General features: G+C 43.9%; 1 protein-coding gene and 1 pseudogene across 1 annotated transcript; both read left to right on the forward strand.

The window, feature by feature from the left end:
- The first annotated feature begins 205 nt into the window (after positions 1 to 205).
- LOC117694296 (protein VCF1-like) lies at positions 206 to 10,051 on the forward strand. The gene is made up of 3 exons (XM_076918885.1): positions 206 to 365; positions 668 to 767; positions 9,821 to 10,051. The coding sequence occupies exons 1-3, from the start codon at positions 337 to 339 to the stop codon at positions 10,049 to 10,051; spliced, it is 360 nt and encodes a 119-aa protein (XP_076775000.1). The 5' UTR covers positions 206 to 336.
- Positions 10,052 to 19,076: 9,025 nt separating this feature from the next.
- Positions 19,077 to 19,691, forward strand: LOC117694147 (protein FAM156A/FAM156B-like; annotated as a pseudogene).
- The last annotated feature ends 592 nt before the right edge of the window (positions 19,692 to 20,283 follow it).

Here is a 20,283-nt window from a genome sequence, read left to right on the forward strand (position 1 = left end):
TAAAAAATATTCAAGAATAATATTGCCAAATAGCACAATCTAAGTATTTTTGCAAACTATAATAGTGTACAAGATATACTGAACTGAAGCATTAAAACACTTTTTAGACATGGTTTCAAGAAAGTAATCTGCCATGGTGTGATGCTGGCAGTTTAGTGACATAATAATTGTTGTTATAGCAACAGGAATGACATGACAGTACACAGAAAGTATCTGTATCTGTTCAGTGTCCCAAGCCACTGGCTAAAGGGACAAAAAAGAAAGTAGACTTTAGAAGTTACACATACCTTGAGAGTTGCCCTATGGTAGGGCTTAGAAGCTGTTAAACTGGACTGGATGAAGAATAAGATAACGGGCCTAGTCAGGTAGAGTTTTAACATTTGACTGTAAAATTCTTTGTTTCTAGTTGGAAACAGTTGTTGAAATTGCGATGTTGATTTGGGGAAATTGAACTTGGTCTTTGGGTACACATAGAGTTCTGTTTGACGTGTTTCCTCCACTGCCTAGTGCCACCTGCTACAGAATGGCAGTCCATCAGAGCAGCACTGAATGGTTCTTTCCTAGACAAGACCCCCAGATTTGGGTACTGGCACAGGGCGACAAGTTAAGCATACAAGATCAATTACTGAATGACAGATGTCCATCTACCTTTGAAAACTGTTTTCAGGCAAAGACAACAAGACGAAAATGAGGAGGACAACCATCATCCCCCTTGTTCGAAGAGTATTAAGAAGGACCAAGCCTTACAGAACCCTCTTGGTATAGAGGTAGGAACTATGGCCACATAGCTGATCCTTCTGTCTCACTGCTCACAATGCAGTTTACATTTCTATCCCCACAAGGCCAAGAAAACCATCCCAGGTGTCCTCATGAAAGTTTTCTCATGGGCTGCAGTGGCTCCAAACCAAGGCAGGGCTTTAAATGTTGTCTTAAGCATGGTTTGACTGTGCAATAGAACAGAGAAAGGGTCAACAAGGAGGCTTTCCTAAGCATATCAAGGAGGAACTGAGTTCCAAAAATTTCACCACCACACAAATGGGGAGGAAAAATTGTACCCTAGCTGATATGGTTAGAACAGAAATAAACTTGAAGAACAGAGCCCCATGGTAGTAGCTAGCTACAATGCTCTTCTTGCTCCTCCCTGGAAAAATTGAAAACAAACCTTGAGTTGTGTGAAGGCATTTCAGAAAGTTTTAGTGATGCTTGCACTGAAGAGCTGGCATTTCAACTCCAGAAATCGTCACGTTAATAGCTAGTGTTGTGTAGTTATAATAGCAGGCTTTCAATGGAAGAATAACATACTGAGGAGAGAGCATTGTAAAGTCTTTCTGAACAAGTCTCATCAGGCAATGAGTAAATATGCTCACTTTTACCTTTCTTGAGAAAGAGAAAAAAGGTTTATCAACATGTACCATCCCTGCCTCTAGGACATGAACACTGGTAGGTTTTGGATAAAATGTGCCTAGAGTCTGGGTCCCAGGACTACCCTAGTCACCGGATTAGTGGTCTCGGGCAATAGAATTTGCTGTTGCATACAGTTACCCAAGTATAAATCCTGGCCTTTATTTCCAAGGTCAGCATCTTTAGACCTTTATAGGTAAATGTGCTTCCTGGATCAAAGGTATGAGGTATGGTGGTCCAAACCTGAAGGCAGGAAGCTTTCGTGCATGTCTGTATTGCTGATAAAGAACAATGGCTTCCCAGGATCCCCCCCCCCCAACACACCCATGACTGAGTAAAACAGACCACAGAGAGTGTAAGGCAGGTGTGTAGATTACACTAGTACAGATGCCAGACTTCTACTCCACCATGTCACATAGGAACTAATTGATGTCCACATGCTCAAGTTCCAAGGAAGAAACAGCAATGAGGTGAACGAGAGAAATGCATTAGGGACCTCACATATACTTAAGTTTGACTTCTGTGCAAGTTCTGTGTAAGTTCGATTTCCCTGAAAGGTTGGATTAATAACTGTTAGTCGACAAGGTAAGTCAGGTGTCTGATGGAATGTTTGGTAAACTGTTTTCTTTCTTTCTGGTATTGGCAGTTTGTGGTCTTTGCTGGGTAGTTGAATCATCATCCCAATGGGACATCGAATAGCCTGAGAGTAGAATCTCTTTTTAATAATATTTTGTCTTCTTTGAAATTTCATGCATAGGCACCATATGCATATGATATTTACCTGCCATCTCTCCCTGCATTTCTACATTGGATGCCTCCAACACATGCCCTTCTAGCCTTCATGACCTCCTTTTTATTACATGTGTATGTTCCTATTTAAACCACCATGCCCACTTCATGCTACTCAAGTGCACAGAACTGTGGGGTCATCCATGGGGTCACAGGTAACTGACTAGTGGCCATATACACAGAGAGAAGTGGTTCTTCTCCAGCAAACATCAGCTGCCAATGGTGCCTCAACTAGAGGTTCAGCCACAATTCCCCTTCCGGGACATTTATCTGCCTTCATCTTGTTCAGATCTTGTGTAGACAACCACAACAACTGTGAGTTCACATGTGCAACAGCCATACAACATTTCACAGTGTTCCTACCTTAGTCTGGCTCTGACATCCTTTCTACCTCTTAGTGGACAGTGTTCCCTGGCAGGGGCAAGCAGATGGAGATGTTCCATCCGTGGCTGAGCACTCACAGTTGTTTAGTGTCAGAACTTTGGAGAGTTATGTATTTCTGCACTGACCACCACTCCTTGTAACTAGAAGCTTCTCTACTCAGGTGGAGAGTAGTGCATATCTATGGGTGTAAACATAAATATTTACAAGCAGTTTAACAACATGATAACTTCGCAGAACAGCACTAAGTACCCCACAGCACCATTGAGAAACTAGGGCTCACTAGCAGTAAGGTTTGACCATGTTTACAGTGCCAGGAATACACTTACTCATGTGGCACAGTCCTCAAGACCCAATCAGGAGAACAGTTGGTTAGCCCCAGGAACAGAATTGCCAGTATTACACCAGTGGCCTCATCATGCCTGCCAGGCCAGTAGTATACCAGACAGGGTCCATGCATGGGTAAGACATGGCATTTTCTCTCATGACAGCCATCATAACACCTTCTGGGTACTATGAACATTAGCTAGCCTGGAGAGTTTCGTGGTGAGATTTTAAGACTCATTTCCGTATGCCCACTAACAAAACTGTGTAGTGTCTCAACTACAGGGTCCAGACCAGAGGCAATAGCCAGTAACCTCATGGGCCCCTCTGGGGCTGCCCGATCATAGGAAGCTAAATTGTTTCTGGTGCTTGCTGACACTTTGTTTTGTTGACTTGTGGCTTCCAGGTAGAACTTTGTCCACTCATATGTAGCATACCTCTTTATATGTTTTCTTAAAAATAGCATGAATGACCTCATTTCCCTATTAGTACATTTTCATAAAGCTTCATTCTTCCTTGGTTTTGCTAAAAATGGCCAAATTCAACCTCCTTTTCCCATCCCTGCTTAAACTTGTTTGTTTGTTTGTTTGTTTGTTTGTTTGTTTGTTTGTTTTTCCAGACAGGGTTTTTCCATGTAGCACTGGCTGTGCTGGAACTTTCTCTGTAGACCAGGATGCCTCTGCCTCCCAAGTGCTGAGATTAAAGGCTGGTGCCACCACCAACCAACCCCACTTAAACTTTGAACTCCCAGAATTCCACTCACATTGTTTCTCCCCACCTGTGTTCCCCTACCTCCTCATACTATATTCTTTCCTTGGGTTGGAAGGTCAAGGGTTGCCATATAGCTTCTTTCTGCACACCTCATTTTGGTTAAACCTTACCCCGTGGCCACTTTCCCCGTCACTCCACAAACTACTTATCCTTTATGAGACCAGGATTTCTGCTCTCTACTTTTATTCTACCATGCTCTGCAATTTCCCAACCTGCCACACAAGCTTCCCCCACCACATGGCCTCTTTCTACTTTCTTGGGTTCCACCAGGACTTCAAGATAATCGCAGGACTCATTTGAAGGGAGGTCCCATATATGAGAGAAGTCATATGGTATTTCTCCTTAGGATGACCTTATTAAGCATACTCCTTCCCAGTTTAATTTATTGACTTTTCAGTCTTTCTTACTGAGAAATTATTTAAATCAAGTTAGGGTGTGTCTGTGGGGGTCATTTTGATTGTGAGTGCATGTTGAAAGACCGAACCCATTGCAGGTGGTGCCACTCCCTGTGCAGTCGATTCAGAATACATAAGAGAAAAGGAAAACCAACACTAAGGAAACAAGCAAGGGAGCAAGCTAGGATTGCTATGCTTATTCTGTGTCTGCCCTTGAGTGTAGGTGAGATGCTTTCAGTGTCCTTCCTTGAGTTTCCTACAACAAGAGATGAAAACCTGGAGTTGTAAGCCAATTAAGACTTTCTCCCCTGAATTGCTATTAGTTAGGATGTTTTAATCACAGAAACAGAAATGAAATGAGTGTGGGACCATTTCTGTCAATCTAGTTCTCTTCATATGTTCTGGAAGACAGAACTTCTGGAGGGAGACATTCGAGGGCTCTGAGTCTATGCGTCTGAGCCAAAGCCATGTCTCTAGTTGTATTATGAAACCCTAAGCAAAGGAGGTCCCCTCTGAAATGACCTTCTTAGAAGATACAGTCATTGAACTTTTGTGTATGGAGTTATAGAAACTGCAAAAGATGGACAAATAGCAGTGTAAACATATTAAAAATTCTTGTTCATGGAGCATGCCAAAGTATAGCAAGCAGTCTCTTGCTATACTCAAGTTCACTTTACAGTCTGAGTTGCTTCCTGAAAATAAATAGGTCCACGTGTGTACTAGAGGTGTGATGTACCTAATTTTTCATTGAAAACTGCTCAGAGCTCAAGGGCTGGTCCTATTTCACCTTCTGGTCTTCAGAAAGCCTAGCTGAACCCCCTGCCTGTGCACAGAATTTCACACACGAATGTCCTTCATCCCTTGGTCCTTTGCAAAGTGGTAGTAATTCAACAGTCTGCTTCCTTGGCTGTCCTCTGGCTCAAGAGATTTTGCAGTGTTTTGGTGGGCTCAGGGAAGGGGAGGCAGTCAGCTTGAATGTGAGGAGCCTCTGGGAGTTCCTAGTCTAAAGACTCTAGTGGGCTTGCTAGGGCTTGTCAGTTTCAGTTAGTAAACAACAACATGTCATTCCAGTGTGAACATGTCATACAAGTGTGAATCCTGTTACACTGTTGGTGTTCCTAGAAGCGAGTATCTCTGAGGTAAACTGGAATTGGGCGGAAAGACAGAACTGAAGGTAGAATTACCTTGAATTAACTTGCTCCATAAGTTAGGAGGCATTTACAGTTCTGTATCATCAACACACATGAATTACCATTCAGTTCTTGTCATGGCCTTCCCTGATAAAGTTCTTCCTTACAGGTTCCATTTTCCTGAATTTGTGTCATTAGTCTACTGAGGCTCTCTTTCCACCTACTGTGAAGCCTGCTGGGCCATGATGCTTCTTCAGGTGCTGCCTTTCTTCTGTCCTGTGATTCTAAGCTGCTGTCTGCATTCCTTCCTGCCACTTAAGCCTTTGGCAGTTTCTTTCCAACAGCTGCTTGCCCCACCTTACTTTTGGCATCTGCCACCTTGCTCTAAGGGAGAACACAGTCTGGGGTGTCTGCCAATCTGAAGCACAGAGATGTTTAAATTGACAAGCTCTGCCTGCAGAGGTGGGATGTCCTCTTGCATCTGTACAATGCTCTCAGCAACTCCTTCCTCCTCCACTTCTCTGGGCATCACTGGATCATCCCTTAGGTTTCTGCCAACAGAATCAAGACCTGCACGGCCTGTTGCTGGATAGTTTGCAACTGTGTGGGTGGCCTCAGTGCTCCTCAGTCTCTTCTACTGTTTATCCATTACAGCCAGCCATTAGGATATCTGTGTATTCATCTCACATAGATATCCCATTCCGGTAGAGTTGTCAGTACAACAGGCAAGGACTCTGATTGTCCTTGACATGTCTTCTCTTACACCTCCATGGCTCAAGAATTTCTCAAGGGCCACAGACCCTCCTCATCCTAGCAGCATCTGACTGTCCCTCAAAATCTTCCTCATCCTTCTTGAGCTCTTATTCTCCCCAGTAGGCACACTATTCCTGTTAGTATTCCTCCCATCATGCAATGTGTGGTGCAGGGGACTGTTTTCTTTTATGTATTTAATTGTTGATATTATAGCAAATGACATCATCTTTCCCTTCTCTTGTCTCCCTCTAAACCCTTTCATATACATGTCCTTCTTGCTCACTATCTAACTCATGTCCTCCTTGTCATTAGTTAATCTTACACACACACACACACACACACACACACACACTCAGAAATACAAGCTGTCCAGTCTGTATAAGGCTACTTGTATGTATGTTTTCACGACTGAGCTTTGGTGTGGATAGCCAGCAGGTGTGCTCTCTTCTTCCCCTCTCAGCTTTCCTTATCTCCCTATCAGCTCTTCTTAGTTGCCTATAGTTCTTTTGTAGCATTGAGGTCTCCTGGGAATTTCCTGTTCACTCTGGCATGTCTTCTCTGGTTCTTTTTAGTTCATGTTTAGGCAGTCAAAGTTGTGAGACTCTATGGGTGTAGCTTCTGACATTCCTAGAAGACACAGTCTCATAAGACAGTCTATGACCTTCTGGTTCTAACAATTGATATATCAGTTTAAGCTGGCCTCCACATGTCTCCCCTTTGATGAGGTGTAGTTTTCTTTAATGGTCTGTTGTGAAGAGATGTTTCCTTTATGCAGCCCAAGGACTGTGGTGCTCTGTGGGTATAAGGAAAATATTTGGTATGCCATTTGGGATAGTGATTCTGTCCCAAATTTTATTGCTATATCTATCCCTGAGAAGTAGGCTAGGTTTCTTGTACTAGGCATGTTTCCCATCCTTTGAGAAGGCCTGAAAGAAAGCTGAGTAAAGAGCTATAGGGTTACCACCAAGGTGTGTGTGGCACTAGTGCCCCCTTAGAGTTAATGTGCCATGCTGATCATTGTGGTGGCTCACAGACATCATAGCTGAGTAAGACTGTTGGTTGCTTCCCTCATTTGGAAGCTTGCCTTCATGGAGGACAATCCTCATGAAAGCTAGTCCTCCAGGAGAAAATTTTCAGATAAGTTCCAGCTGGGGGGGGGGCACTGGAGATGGGATGAATTTCCTGCTTGGTCAGTAAACACATAAGCAACTGTTTGGACTGACTGTACATTGGCAGGACATGTGCCTAGCCAGCATTTTCCCACTAGTGCAGCCCAGGTAAGGAAAATATGAGGCAAGCTGAGAAAAAGCCCCCCAGGTGATTCTGTGTCCTTAAATAGAACTATAGCAGTGTATGTTGTCCTCACAGTTTCTTTGGCCCTGAAGTAAATATGCAAATTTTATGAAGACCTTGAACCAAATACAGCCTTGCCTTTGCACATAGAGCCTACACCACCATGGTGTAGCACACTTGAAAATTTTGAATAGTGAGTTTAGCATCCAGCAGTCTTGGATGAATTGGGTTCACCTGAAAGGAGGGCTGAAAATGAAAAGGAGATAAAAAGGGCGAAAGATGCATGAAGCCAAGACAAAGTTCTCTGATCAAGGCTCAAAGTTTAATACTCAGCAATTATATGTAGGGAAAGCCCCACTGAATCCATCCTTTGTTTTAGCTGGATTATGTCGAAGGCAAAGCTCAGCTCAGTTCCTGTAGGAAGTTGCACTTGCAGCTATTGCAGATAACTTCACCTAGGTCCTATTGTAGCAAGATATATTGTGGTAAACAAGATCTTTCCTGCCTTCTTAAGGCTGGGGAAGGGCTCAATTCCTCCTTTTTTAGTTTTTTAAAGATGAGCAGTACCAATACCTGTATGGGGACACAAGATTAACTTGTTTTCCATAATCCTGTCTAGGGAAGATTTGCCAGGTGACTATGTCTGACTTAGGTCAGTGTCTATATTGCTCCTTATTACCTGTCAAGGAGGACAAACATAGCAGTATTGATGTTTGCCTCTGTCATTGTTCAATAGAAGCTCAAGAACACTCTTACCCATCTCTGACTAGCAGTCTTCTATAGCACACTCTTTCCCATACAGACCAAAGCCACATATGAATTCAGACCAAAGGACATATGAGCATGCACTCAATACATTTCTTCATAGAGATGGATAACTACCATGGTGAATAGCTGCGTTTGCTGACAGTGATTCTGCATGAAGGCAACCAATCTGTTTAAGACACAAGGTCCAAAAGTTAAAAGCAACAAAATTATAATTAATGGTTCAAGCAGTGTAGAAATTAAAATTGTAAGCAGGAATGTCCCAGGTTTCTAATCCTGTTGCTATTGGTAAGAATCAAACACAAAGTCTGGCCACCAGGTATATGGAGGGTGGCTTTGAGTATTGACAAAAAACACTTGCTCTCCAGTAAGAGTGGAGACTACACTTCAGGTTATCTCTTGCTTTCTGTCTTTCTTTGTCTATCTCTTACTTTTTTCTTCTTGTCTGTGTGTCTGCCTGCCTGTCCAGCTATTGTAGCTTGTCTGCCTGTCTGTCTCCATGTATTGACAGATTGTTGATACATATCTGGGGCTGGCCTGTAATTCAGTATGTAATCCAGACTGGCCTCCATATCCTCCTATCTCAGCCTGCCAGGTTCTGAGATCACAGGTATGTGCTTACATACCCAGCAAGTAACTTCCACCAAAAAATAAAACCATTTTGTGACTTGTGAGCATCCCTATTTAAGATGCTGAAGTTGTAAAAACAATCAATGAACATTGCTGTAATGATGATGTCTGTATACCACAGACTTACAAATGTTATGTGTCAAACAGAAATTGGGGACTGGTCATCCACTCTTTTCTTCAAAATGATTCTGAAGAATTTCTTTCTGGGCTCTGAGATTTCCTGTAATATCTCACAGGCAGAGTCACAAGTGGCTCAGGTTAAACTGGCCCTCTTGCTAAAGAAGCACATGACCTTGACATTCTTATTCTCCTAAGTCTACCTGGCTAAAGATGTGGAACCTAAGGTCCCAAGCATGCTAGAAAAGCATTCTAGCACTGACTTATATCCCTAGTCAACAAAATTCCAGAATATAACTCTGTTTTGGAGATCTCACATAGTATGGCCAATATGACAGAGTGAATTAATTTCAAGAAAGACAATTGTAAGAGAAAACACACAAACATACTATAATAAGCCCAAAAATAGTAGACAAAGGGTGTCAGTCATCAAAAATTCTGAGTTGTCACTCACTATAGCTTTCATTAAAAAATGTCAAAGACATTTCAAGATGTGAAAAGAGCCTTGAATTGCTGTAGGAGGAGCATGTCTGTCTGCTCTCATAGATACATTGGGAAATGTCTCATTATTTTTCAATAAGCACGTGTGCCCATATATGAGAATGAAGTGTTTCCTATCATTTCTTCGTCACAATGGCCCTTGTAATTGCATTCTATCTTACTTGCTTTGGGCTCAGTCCTTACCCAATTCTGCAGAATTGATTGCTGCTTGATCTTGGAGCACGACAACTTTCTTTCCTGATGCAGGTAATTGGAAGGCATAGTACAAGCAGGGACAGTGGATCTGTTCAGGGATTTGGAACAAGAGCACCTTTGTTTAAACTTTCTCCCTGACACTTCCTAGGGACTGGCTTTTGGGGCCACTGGAGATCTCTTTCCTGTTCACTCAAATGGGTATTAGTCAACCCTGCTTCACCAACAAGTCTGCTGTCAGGAGGGAATGAATTGCCCAAGTGATTGAATATTACCGACTGTGAAGTCTTTTGTAGAATGTGATGCTAGTATTCTTCAAGGGGCACAGGAAGTGATGACAGTATCATAACAGCCATCCTCCCTCTCTCTTTCTTCCAGTCAACAAGCAGTGACATTGGGTGTAACCAAATCAATGTCAACAACCTCAATCGTGAGAGAGTGCCAGAAAATAGCTTGAGCCAGAGCACTGTTGAACTGAACTACAATATCCTTGACTTCTCCCAAGAGAAGGGCAATGAAGAGTGCCAAGTCGAAGATACTTACTCGCACATTAACAACATCTTGAGGGAGGCTCATTTTTACAGTCTGCATCAAAGAAGACACACTTAGGCATGATGACCTAATCACCTTTCTTTCTTGTTTATAAATTTCAATGGCACTCATGCAAAAAAAAAAATGGCTTTTGTCTATATTTTCAGTAAGAGGTCAATCAATGGGTGTTGTATTCTTTTGCTGTTTTGCGCCACCATTGCAATTTCAAAGGATCATTCATGGTAGTTTGATATGTTTTCTGTCACATCTGATGTCCTATTCATGTTAAAGTAGCAGCATGAGGACTTCTCCTGAGACTGAATGGATTACATGTACAAACCAGGTTGGTTTCTAAATTGCTCATTTAGGGTGTTCATGTTAAATGTCGTTTAAAATGTGGTTACACAAACTGGTAAAGTTTGTGTGTTTTTCCTTGAAATGTAATAGAACAAACAATGGAGAAGCCAGTACCAAACCAGTAATGAGCATTGTGGAAGAGGGGAAATGTGGGTGGCTTGCTCTCATTCTGATATGAATGTGGGCTGATCCTTGGAAGGGAAATGTCTACAGAAGTCCTTCTCTACCTATACTCATGCAAATGTCAGCCCATGTAGGTTGTGAACTTGAAGCCTGTGTCTAGCAGCTACATTCTTTGTATTCCAAGGGAGAAGCCTTCTTCCTTTAAGGCTCCTGTGTGTGCTTTTCAGACTTGTGTCAAGCACTTATAACTCAGTCAGAGAAGTGCACAGCAATGCTATGGCTTAAGCACAAAATCTGGATATTTACTGCTTCTGTGTTGTCTCTTACAGCTCTTTCTATTATGTCCAATATTGATAAAATCTAAGCCATTGCAAATGATATCTGACTTGAGAAGTATTGTAAAGCTGGGTGGGTGACTGTCCGTTGTCTAACAAACCATTCACGGGAAAAAGAGCATCTCAAGTCATCAAAATCCATACAGAGAAGTGTGTCTGGATGGGCCACAGTAGAACATTGCTTGCCTAGCCTGTAGCAGAGGCCCAGTATGGCTAATTTATCAGCACAGTTAATGTGGCTTATGATGGGTGAGCTGAGTTATCATTAGAAGAAACAGGCAATTCACCTTAGTGATGGATCTGTCCTGGTGGTTAATCATATTGAGAAGCCAGCCCAGCCTGTGGGCAGACTTGTGTAATGCCCATATTTTCTTGTTGATCAAAGAACCGAAGGCATTATGCCTTGTTCCCTGTGTTTGTGAGGCCTACAACTGGTTTTCACATTTACTGAGAAAAAATGACCTCCAACTCTTTGCTAAGCACAATCTCTACAAATGAACTTCATGCTTTGCAAAGTTTTGTAATTATCAGTGACACCAAAGTCATAGAATCAGGTATTAATTCAATATGGAAATACAAAATGTCATCCCCCTACTGTCTTGTAGAACTTTAACTTTATAAACAGCCTATGTCCTAAAAGATCTCATTATTGATTGGCAAGATGGAATCTTGTCTATCAAGATTGACTCTCCTGTAAAGTACAAATTCTTTTTTAGGATAGCATGGGAAAGAAAAGATTATTTTCCACTGAAAAATTAAAAACATGGAAAAAGGAAAGAATGTTTCACTAAGGGTGAGACAGGGTTTGTGTTCAGGGAATAAGGACCTAACTTACCTCTAGGAACAACCTACTATGTGCTATGACCCCATCACTTCCATACCTCACTGTTTGATATAGAAGTAGGGTGAGCTTTGCAAGTTACAGGCAGCAAGGGGACCTTGCATCCAGTCCTTTACCTGTCCAATGAGGTCCTGAAGCATAAATATCATATGGAGCAGCAGGTGGATAGGAAGCACTCTTCCCAACATGCGATTCTCAGTCCTGTAGGCTTGCATTGTTCAAGTTTCCTTAAAAGAGTGTGACAGTGATCAGCTGCATAATCAGTACACAACTTCTTGACTTTGAGGGAGGTCCATTACTGGTAAAGTCATGACGGGCTGGTCTTTACCACATGTGATGTCACTGTATTTTTGTACACCGAGTTTTCCTGGGATAGACAACATGAGAATTAGTTGTCAATTCTCAAACCAGCATGGGGCATACCAGGTAAATAAAGTTTAAGATGAAGAGCGGAGAATCAATGGCTCTCCTCTGAGAGAAAGAGTACTGTTCATTTCTTCTCTTGGAAGAGAAAAGGGTCCATGTGCTTGTCTTCAAACAGAAATAATACATAGGCCTGCAGGTATAAGCCTGTAATTCCAGCTCATTGGGCTGCTGAGCCTGGAGGATCACAAGCTCTAATCCAGAGCTAGAGAGTGAGTTCAAGGACAGCCAATGCCCTGTTTTGAGCCTTCATGTCAAAAGTCAAAGCAGAAGGTAGGAAATATAGTCCAGTGGTAGCATACTCCTACCATGTAGTAGGTCGATATGCCAAATGGACAAAAGCAAACATATGCAAATAAATGAAAACTCTGTCTAATGCCCGAAGCTGGATTGGAAGATATGTCCTATGTAGTCATCTCTCAGGAGTCAATGTAAGTATGACATCAGACTGGCTCTTTCCTCTACTGGAAAGATACAAGGTGGTGAGGTAGCATACAGACACAACAAGCTGGTAAGTTACTCACCTACTGAAACTGAGCACATACATCCATAAGCCTTGGTGACACCCTCTTTACCAACGATTGATGTGTTAGTATCCCTGTGACCTACCTGGGACATGACCTTGGCCACCACTCTTCTTTAGCATGGTCAGTCTTGAGTCTCCTTTATGTCCTACAGGCCCTCACTATTGATGTGAACTTGACACATCCTTGGTCACTTCTCAGCTCTCTGTGTGGCCTCGGGTACATATACCAAAGTGGAAACAGTGTCTTGCATTGACTGGCAGCATCCAGCCATGAAGGGGACTGTGTGCAGTATGATACTGTTGTGGGCATATTGTGGTCCTTGGGTATGCCTCATAGTGCTCTGTAGGTGGACCCAAGGACATTGTAAGGTGTGATTGCTTAGAGCTGCATATTGATTGTAGCACATTTTCCCAGAATCCATGCATCTAGACATAGCAAAGACACAGTCTGAAACTTTTTCCATGAGAATCCACTTGCCATGTGGGCATCATCAGAGGGAAGATGAATCAGGAATGCATATGTAGGGCTGTGGCTCACGCTTGGGTGTGAGTTCTTTTGGGCTGAGTTGTGGGTCCTGTGTGTCTGTTGCCCCAGGCAGCTGGAGCTGTGGCTCAGGGGGCAGAAGCACAGGAAGTTGACTGAGTTCACTCCACGTGCGCCAGGTGGACATTGGGCTGTGAGAAGCTGCAAGACTCTACCCTGGGCATGGGGAGAGCAGAGTCTGAGACCCCATGTGGGCTGGAGCTTTTGGGTTGGAGATCTCTGGGCCAGGCGGCTGCCAGAGACTGGTTGGTCTCAGCCCTTGGGCTCCCAGGCTCTGCTAAGAGGCTATGGAAGGATGGAGAAGGGGGGGGGGCGGGGATATGGGCTGAACCAACCAGCAGCTGAAAGGGGGAAGGGGGAGAGATGAGCTCCAGTGGTGCCCCGCAGGCTAGAGACTCTTGGTCATGGTGACTTGCTTGGCTGGGTCTTGGCTGGCTTCGCTAGCTTGCTTGAGTTGGTGGGCTCTGTGGCTGGCACGCAGGAGATCAGCAGATTAGGCGGCAGCTAGGTAGTTGAAGGACTTCTCCACGGTTCCCTACAGTGGGCCCCAATGATGAGAGGTAGTCCATGGTTTTAAAATGTTTATTGTCATGGCAGAAAGTAGATGAAGCTGTACCCTGTGTTCCCAAGGGGGGGTGGGGGGAAGGCCTGAGGTTAAATACCTTTTGCAAGTAGGAGGAGGGTCTGGGAAAGAATGCTTAATTGGCTATGCCCTCTGGCCTTTAGGTATCTCATGAATATGGAGATCTCTTTAGTCTCTGTGGCCTGTAGTCATACCCTCTGTGGAGGGGCTAGTAGGGAAATTGTCCTGTGTGACTAAAAGGCATGAATTGATGGAGATCTTAGGCCTCATGTTAGGAGCCTCTGGGAGCGTGGTGAAATGTATGCAGTCCCTTGCAAAGAAACCTGTTGGGTCTCCGGCTATCTCTAGCCAGTGCTCAACCAGAAACCGTGCTGTCCTTTCACGGTCCTACAATTCTCCATTTTACTTTTATTGTTTTTATAAAGAGAGGAATCACTGGAGTAACTGTGTAATTTCTAGGTGTTAGCTTAGTTAACCTCCAACTTGAACTCTAATTTTAAAAGGCAGACATACACAGGAGGTATGAAGGCATACAGAACAACTGACAGAGCAGCAGTTATTGGCACATGGGCTATGGCATTTCACAGAGAAGCATACAATAATTGGAGACAAGTTGTGAGGGCATTTAAGCTGGAGTCCAGAGACATGCTTTATCTGTTTGCTTGGGTGAAGTCATTTGCTCAGAACCATCTGTTGCAAAGAATCTAGAAAGTTAAAATATGGTCTTGCATTGTGTAGAGCCACTAAAGATATTTTTTTCAAATATTTCCCCAGAGTTTAAAGAAGACTGCTCAGATCTAGTGTAATAAGCCATTCCCCCCTCTCCTGCCTCCTCTTTTAATCAAAATACCTTCATTCTTGTTGAGAAAGGTGTGGATTTGGTAGAGAACAAAGATTCTAATAGTGAGTAAATATTCGCCAACATTGGGACAGCCGTATTTGCAACACTGAGCTCAAGAACTTAGATGCCTTGGCAGTTTTAAGGACAGACAGATTTATATGAGCATGCCACTCCTCTAGGCACTTGGGATGCCAAGACAGAAGGATCAGAGTTTGGAGGCAGGCATTGGCTGCATGATGAGATCCAATCCAGTTAAAAAACAGTGTACACATATAGTTTGCATTTGAGAATGGGTAAGTGTGTAGGACACAGACAGACACAGACCCACATATTCACATAGGCTCAGTGGTCAATTCTTATAAGTCCCAAGGGGTCAGAGGCAGAAAGGTGACTATACTTCTGAGAGAATTCTATGCTACACAGTGATTTCCAGTCCAAACTACACTAAAAGTGAGACCTGAACTAAAAATTAAAAAGAAATAATGTAAGAGAAAGAAGGATGATAAATTAATAAAAATTGTTAGATAATAATCTGTCTTTTCTGACCACAGAACAAAGAGTTACTTAGCTGAGGACATATTATGGTTTAAAATTGGAGCAGCTTCAGTGGGTTTTGGAGAAGTTGCTTTACTCCAGTGAAGCACATGAAGGACATCCATATACTCCACAAGGTCAAAGAAATTCCATTATCTAACTCAGAGATTGCTTGCTAGCACCAAGCTTCTAGGACATGGTGGCAAATGTTGAAGAAAGAACACTGTGTACCATAAAGACATGGTTTCTGGACTAAGGGGACAAGACTGAGGTGAGAGTATACTTCCACACTGTTTTCATTAAATGATATGAAACACTGTATTTTATTTTCCTTTTGCCTTCAAACCTGGAATTTGCATTGTGGGATTCCTCAAGGCATAGTTTTCAATGAACTTTTCTGCTCACTAGTGATATCCAGTGCCTCATGCCGCAGGGATATGTCTATGCTAAGAGGGTTCAAATACATAGTGCCTAGCCTGCCTGGAAGTCATCTTTGCCACATGGTTTATGTGCCCTCCCACGAGGTCTCCTAGTGAAGATCTCAGTCCTCTCCAGCTTGCAGATTTCAACCATGATCTCACTGCCCCGTTAGCTATATAGTGCTCTAGCTTGCTCTTATTCCTTTTATCCACCCTCTACGCCATGGTCCTGACAAAGTTATCTCTTAGACCCCCAATGTAGAATTTGCCCATCAAGCTGCAGATTCACTGTTGTCCCAATGGCTTTTCTCACTTGTACCACTGAAAGATTCATTTACCAGCCTTTGGCTTCATGAGATATCAAGGTATCATTAAATTCATAAAAGAGTAATTGAAGGGCATTATTCTGTTCCAAGCTCTGTAAGCATAAGTGGAACTGAGTAAATACATCTAAAGAAATATTGGCTAGAATCCATTTGTGATGCATAGTGCAAAATACAAGTGCAAGTGAAGGGATGTCAGGAGGGAACTGGGATATTCTCATCTGCCACACAAGCCTGGCCACTACACTAAAGGTAATATGCCCAGAACCTTACCCTTTCCAGAAAAAGTTTGCTTCATCTATCTGGGTCAAGGGCTACCATTTTATGCTTATCTTGTGCCACCCTGCACCAAACCTCAGACCCTTCAACCACACTGTCCTTTGACCCAGAAGTCTGTATTCCAAACTATTATCCCAGAGGACCTCAATGTCCTCCTCTGAGTGGCAGTGCAAAGGTCATTGCCTGAGGAGCCTGCTCAGGTATCCTGTGCTTGCTCGGTTTGGTTCCTGTGGTACCTGATCCTGAGACACAATAAAGTTTTCTTTATGCATCCAGACCAAAGACAAATACTTATTTGTGGGTCCAATGGTGGCCTCGCCCATCTCTACCCTCCAGAAAAATGGGATGCATGTGGGCTCCCAGCTCAGGCCCTAGCATACTACTTGGAAATTCCCCATGAATATCATGTACTGAGCACAGGAAGAAATGTGAGAGCCCTGACCAGACCAGAAAGCTGCTCTCCAGTGTGGATCAGAGCCTGTCACACAGCAGGGATGATGGTGTCAGCAGCCTTCCACAAAGATGAGCTTTTCACATGGTCACCCACACAAATGTCCCACCTCTCCCAATACTGTAAAGTTGATAACAGAAAGTCCTCCACATTCCTTGTTCCCACTCAATGAAATGTGCCTCTTCCTCTGTTGAAGGTGATAACATGTGAAACCCTCAAAACTCTCAGGGTTTGACAGATTTGTTGTTGAATGGTTACCTGTCTGACAGATGGGACTTTGCAGACCTGGTAAGAAGGGTTTCTTTGCAGTGCAGAGATAATGCATGTGGACAGAACCATACCCCAAGAAAGACAAATTAGCATATGAGTAGTAACTTGGCTTCCTCTAAAAACATTGTCTCCAGGAAAGAACCAGAAAAGAACTTGTTGAGTAAGAGAGGTTTGCAGAAGATTTTGAATATCTTGAGGAGAGGACCTTGATCATAGTGAGGGAAGACCTATCAGAGAAAACCACTGTGCTGTGGCTCCCCTCTCACCAGGTACCATGAAACTATACATGCTCCTTGTGATCATGGCCACAGTTGCCAGTGAAGTGGAAGGGACCTTCTTCAGTGTCTGCATGGCAAACAAAAGGAATGTCTAGAGCAGGTTAAAGGTGGCAATGGTGTATATACTTATGACTTCTATGGACATTGTGGACTACTGTCTGTCTGTCCGTCTGTCTATCTATCTATCTATCTATCTATCTATCTATCTGACAACTTCTTCCTGACATTCATTCTTTCTGTCTCCCTACTCCCCTCTCCTTGCTGTAAGTCTCAGATCTCCGGCTCATGAGCTTGGATGGTTGAGAGCTGACTTGCAGCACTGCTTAGAGTCATATTTTAAGTATCTGCTCCTTAGACGCTGTTTCTCCACACCCATGCAGTAGCTAGCTTACCTTAATCTCCCCAAGAATGGGTTACCAATCATAGAATGCATCTTCTTATGCTCTCCCCTCATGCCCTAGCAATGTGAGGTAGCCTTGCTAAAAGCTGGCTGCCCTAGCCTGCATAGTTTTGTGATTGTCTTTCCAAATTCAATTCACAAATGCAGGAAGTAGGTCGGCTTAGCAATGCTAAGCCTCAGTGTGACCTCTTTTTCATCTCAAATGGTCATGGAATTTTACCTCCCTAGTTACATGGAGGTGATTTGTGTTAGCCCTGACATCTATTCTGGATTGGAAGGCATAGTGTGACATGAAACAACCAAGGTTAGTTTTACAGAAAGGGAAACACAGACAGGATGGTTTGCTCTTCAAAATGAGCCTATCTGCTTCAGGGAGAAAGGTCAACAGTGGCTGACATAGAGTCACGGGGACACTGCTTGCTTGGTCACCTCCACCTTGCTGCTGTCTGTGGGCAGATACCTATATTCCCATCCATGAGTGATGACCAGAATTTGCCCTCTCTCACTGATGCCTCTCATTCATTTAGTCCCTCTCTTTTTTTACTCCCAGTGTTTCACCTTCCTTTCTTTCCCATGGATGAGGAGACTCCTTTGGGTAACACAGCAGTTGGCAGCATTCAGACATGCCTTGCAGAAGCAGTTTGCAGTCACAAGTTGAACGGACAATAAACCTTAGTTGCAGAATGCAAAATTGAATGCCAGCCAAAATGAAGACCAAAATAGTCTTCACAGGCCAACTGATGGGTGGGTCAAGGAACTTACAAGGTAAAGGAGATACCATAGCAAATGGAGGAGCAGTAGACAGCTCTGAGCTCCATATCAGGAAATGCCTGACAGCTAATTTCGGGATTGGTCACTCTCAGGCTTTTGCCTAAGATCACATGTTGGTACGCAGGAAGGAGCCACCTCAGAGTCAAAGTAGTGTGCCACAATTCTTCCATGTTTATCAGAAAGAGGGAGATTTGGTTATGTTCCGTGCATGTCATGGAAGAGTTCACACAGGTAACTGAGCAGATTCTAGGACAGCATGCCAGCCAATGATCAGTAAAGTGAAGTCAGAGATGGACGAGCTCCCAGGGGTACAGTTCCTGGTAAGCCCATAAAATCCTGCCCTGCAGATATATGCAAGCACCGAGATGAAGAATGGCTACCACTGTCTATACATTGCAATAGAGTTGCTTTTGAGAGTTGGGGGATAGAGAGTCGAGAATCAATGCGATTCTCCATGTGATGATACCTTCCTCATGAGCTGTCAGACAAGAGAAAGAATACCGCAGCTGTGCCAGAGATGCTGTTGATGTACACTGCCCTGTCCTAAGCTCTCTGGACATGTGTCATCTCATGTAACCTCAGAAGAAGCCTGGGAGGTGGCCCCACTTTGAAGATGAGGGACAGACAAAGTGAGATGAATAATCATGAGCTTGCTTTCTTCTCTTCTCACCTCTTGTTACAGTCTGCATTTTCCTGGCTGCACCCACCCCTCCTCGCTCTCGCCTAGTTATTCCACAAGCCTCCACTTTCACGTTTCCTCCTGGAACCAGGGCTCAGTGTGGCCTTCAGCTCACATTAGACCCCCATGGATCCACTGCAGAAATGGGATCCAATGTCAATTTCTGCGCCCTCCCGCATAGCCACTGTGATGAACTCCCAAGAGGCCTCGGCAGCCTCTCAGCCTTCCTCTTCTGAAAAGCTAAACATGGGCCTCAGCATCCTGAGCGTCAGCCCCAGCCCCAGTTCAGGTGCCCCAGCTCCTCTGTCAGAGGGCCTGTTCCATTAGCAGGCCCGGGGGAAGAAGGCCCTGTGGCAGCAGTACTGGGAGAAGCAAGACATTCCTCGGAGGAAGAAAGTCTTCCTGAGGCACTGGAGAAGCTGGCACAGGACTCACATGGCACCTTACCTGCTTGAAAGGGATGTCAGAGGCTTTCCCTCAGGCAACAAAGATCAGAATCAGCTTCGATGCCAGGGCCATGTGCAGAATATTTCTGGGATGAGTGGGTAGATGAACGCACCCCCCAACCCTCCCTCCTGGGAAATGCTAGTGCAGGGCCTCAATGGCCTCACCCTCAGCCTGGGAGCCAACAGACCCAGCTCCTTGCCAGAGGGGCCTCGGCAACAGCAGGAGACAGAGGACATGTGCCAGCTGGAGAGACAGCAAGAAAGCCTGAAGATGTTCCAAAGGATGCTCAAGTAGAGAATGTAAGAAGGCTGAGGTGCTGCCCCCCCCCCCCCAGAGGATAGATGTGAAAACACATTTAGAAGGTGCTGCATTACCATCTCGGAGGCGTGGTCTCCTCTGAGGTCAAGGCAGTCCACTGCCACTGGATGAGTCCCAGCACTTGTCCTATGATGGGAATTGTCCTTGGAAAGGTCTCAACTATCCTGCCTGTCTTTTAGCATGTCTTTTTGGTTGTGGTGCTGTGTGTTAGCCTATACAGAAGAAAACTGGGTATTAGTGATCCCCAAATGTGTGTGATGTGATTCATACACTGAGAGTTTTCACTGATTTCTCTTACAGCTCATCAACCCCTCCAGCTTCTTGTTATAAAGAATCAACACCATATGTATATATATGCATATATATATGTATATATAGAAGGCATACATCCATATGTCTTCTTGATGTCAGTTTTTGAGTGCCCCCAGAAGAAGGGTTACTACATATGTTGGGATGTATGTGGTGGGTAGAAGAGAGTCACTTGAAGCTTCCAGAAACTGAAGCCAGGGAATGAAGGCTTAAAGCAGCAACCCAATGTCCTGTGGTGGGTAAAACTTCCAGGAGTGTG

The sequence above is a fragment of the Arvicanthis niloticus genome, chromosome X, assembly GCF_011762505.2.
Source record: "Arvicanthis niloticus isolate mArvNil1 chromosome X, mArvNil1.pat.X, whole genome shotgun sequence".
Lineage (NCBI taxonomy): Eukaryota > Metazoa > Chordata > Mammalia > Rodentia > Muridae > Arvicanthis > Arvicanthis niloticus.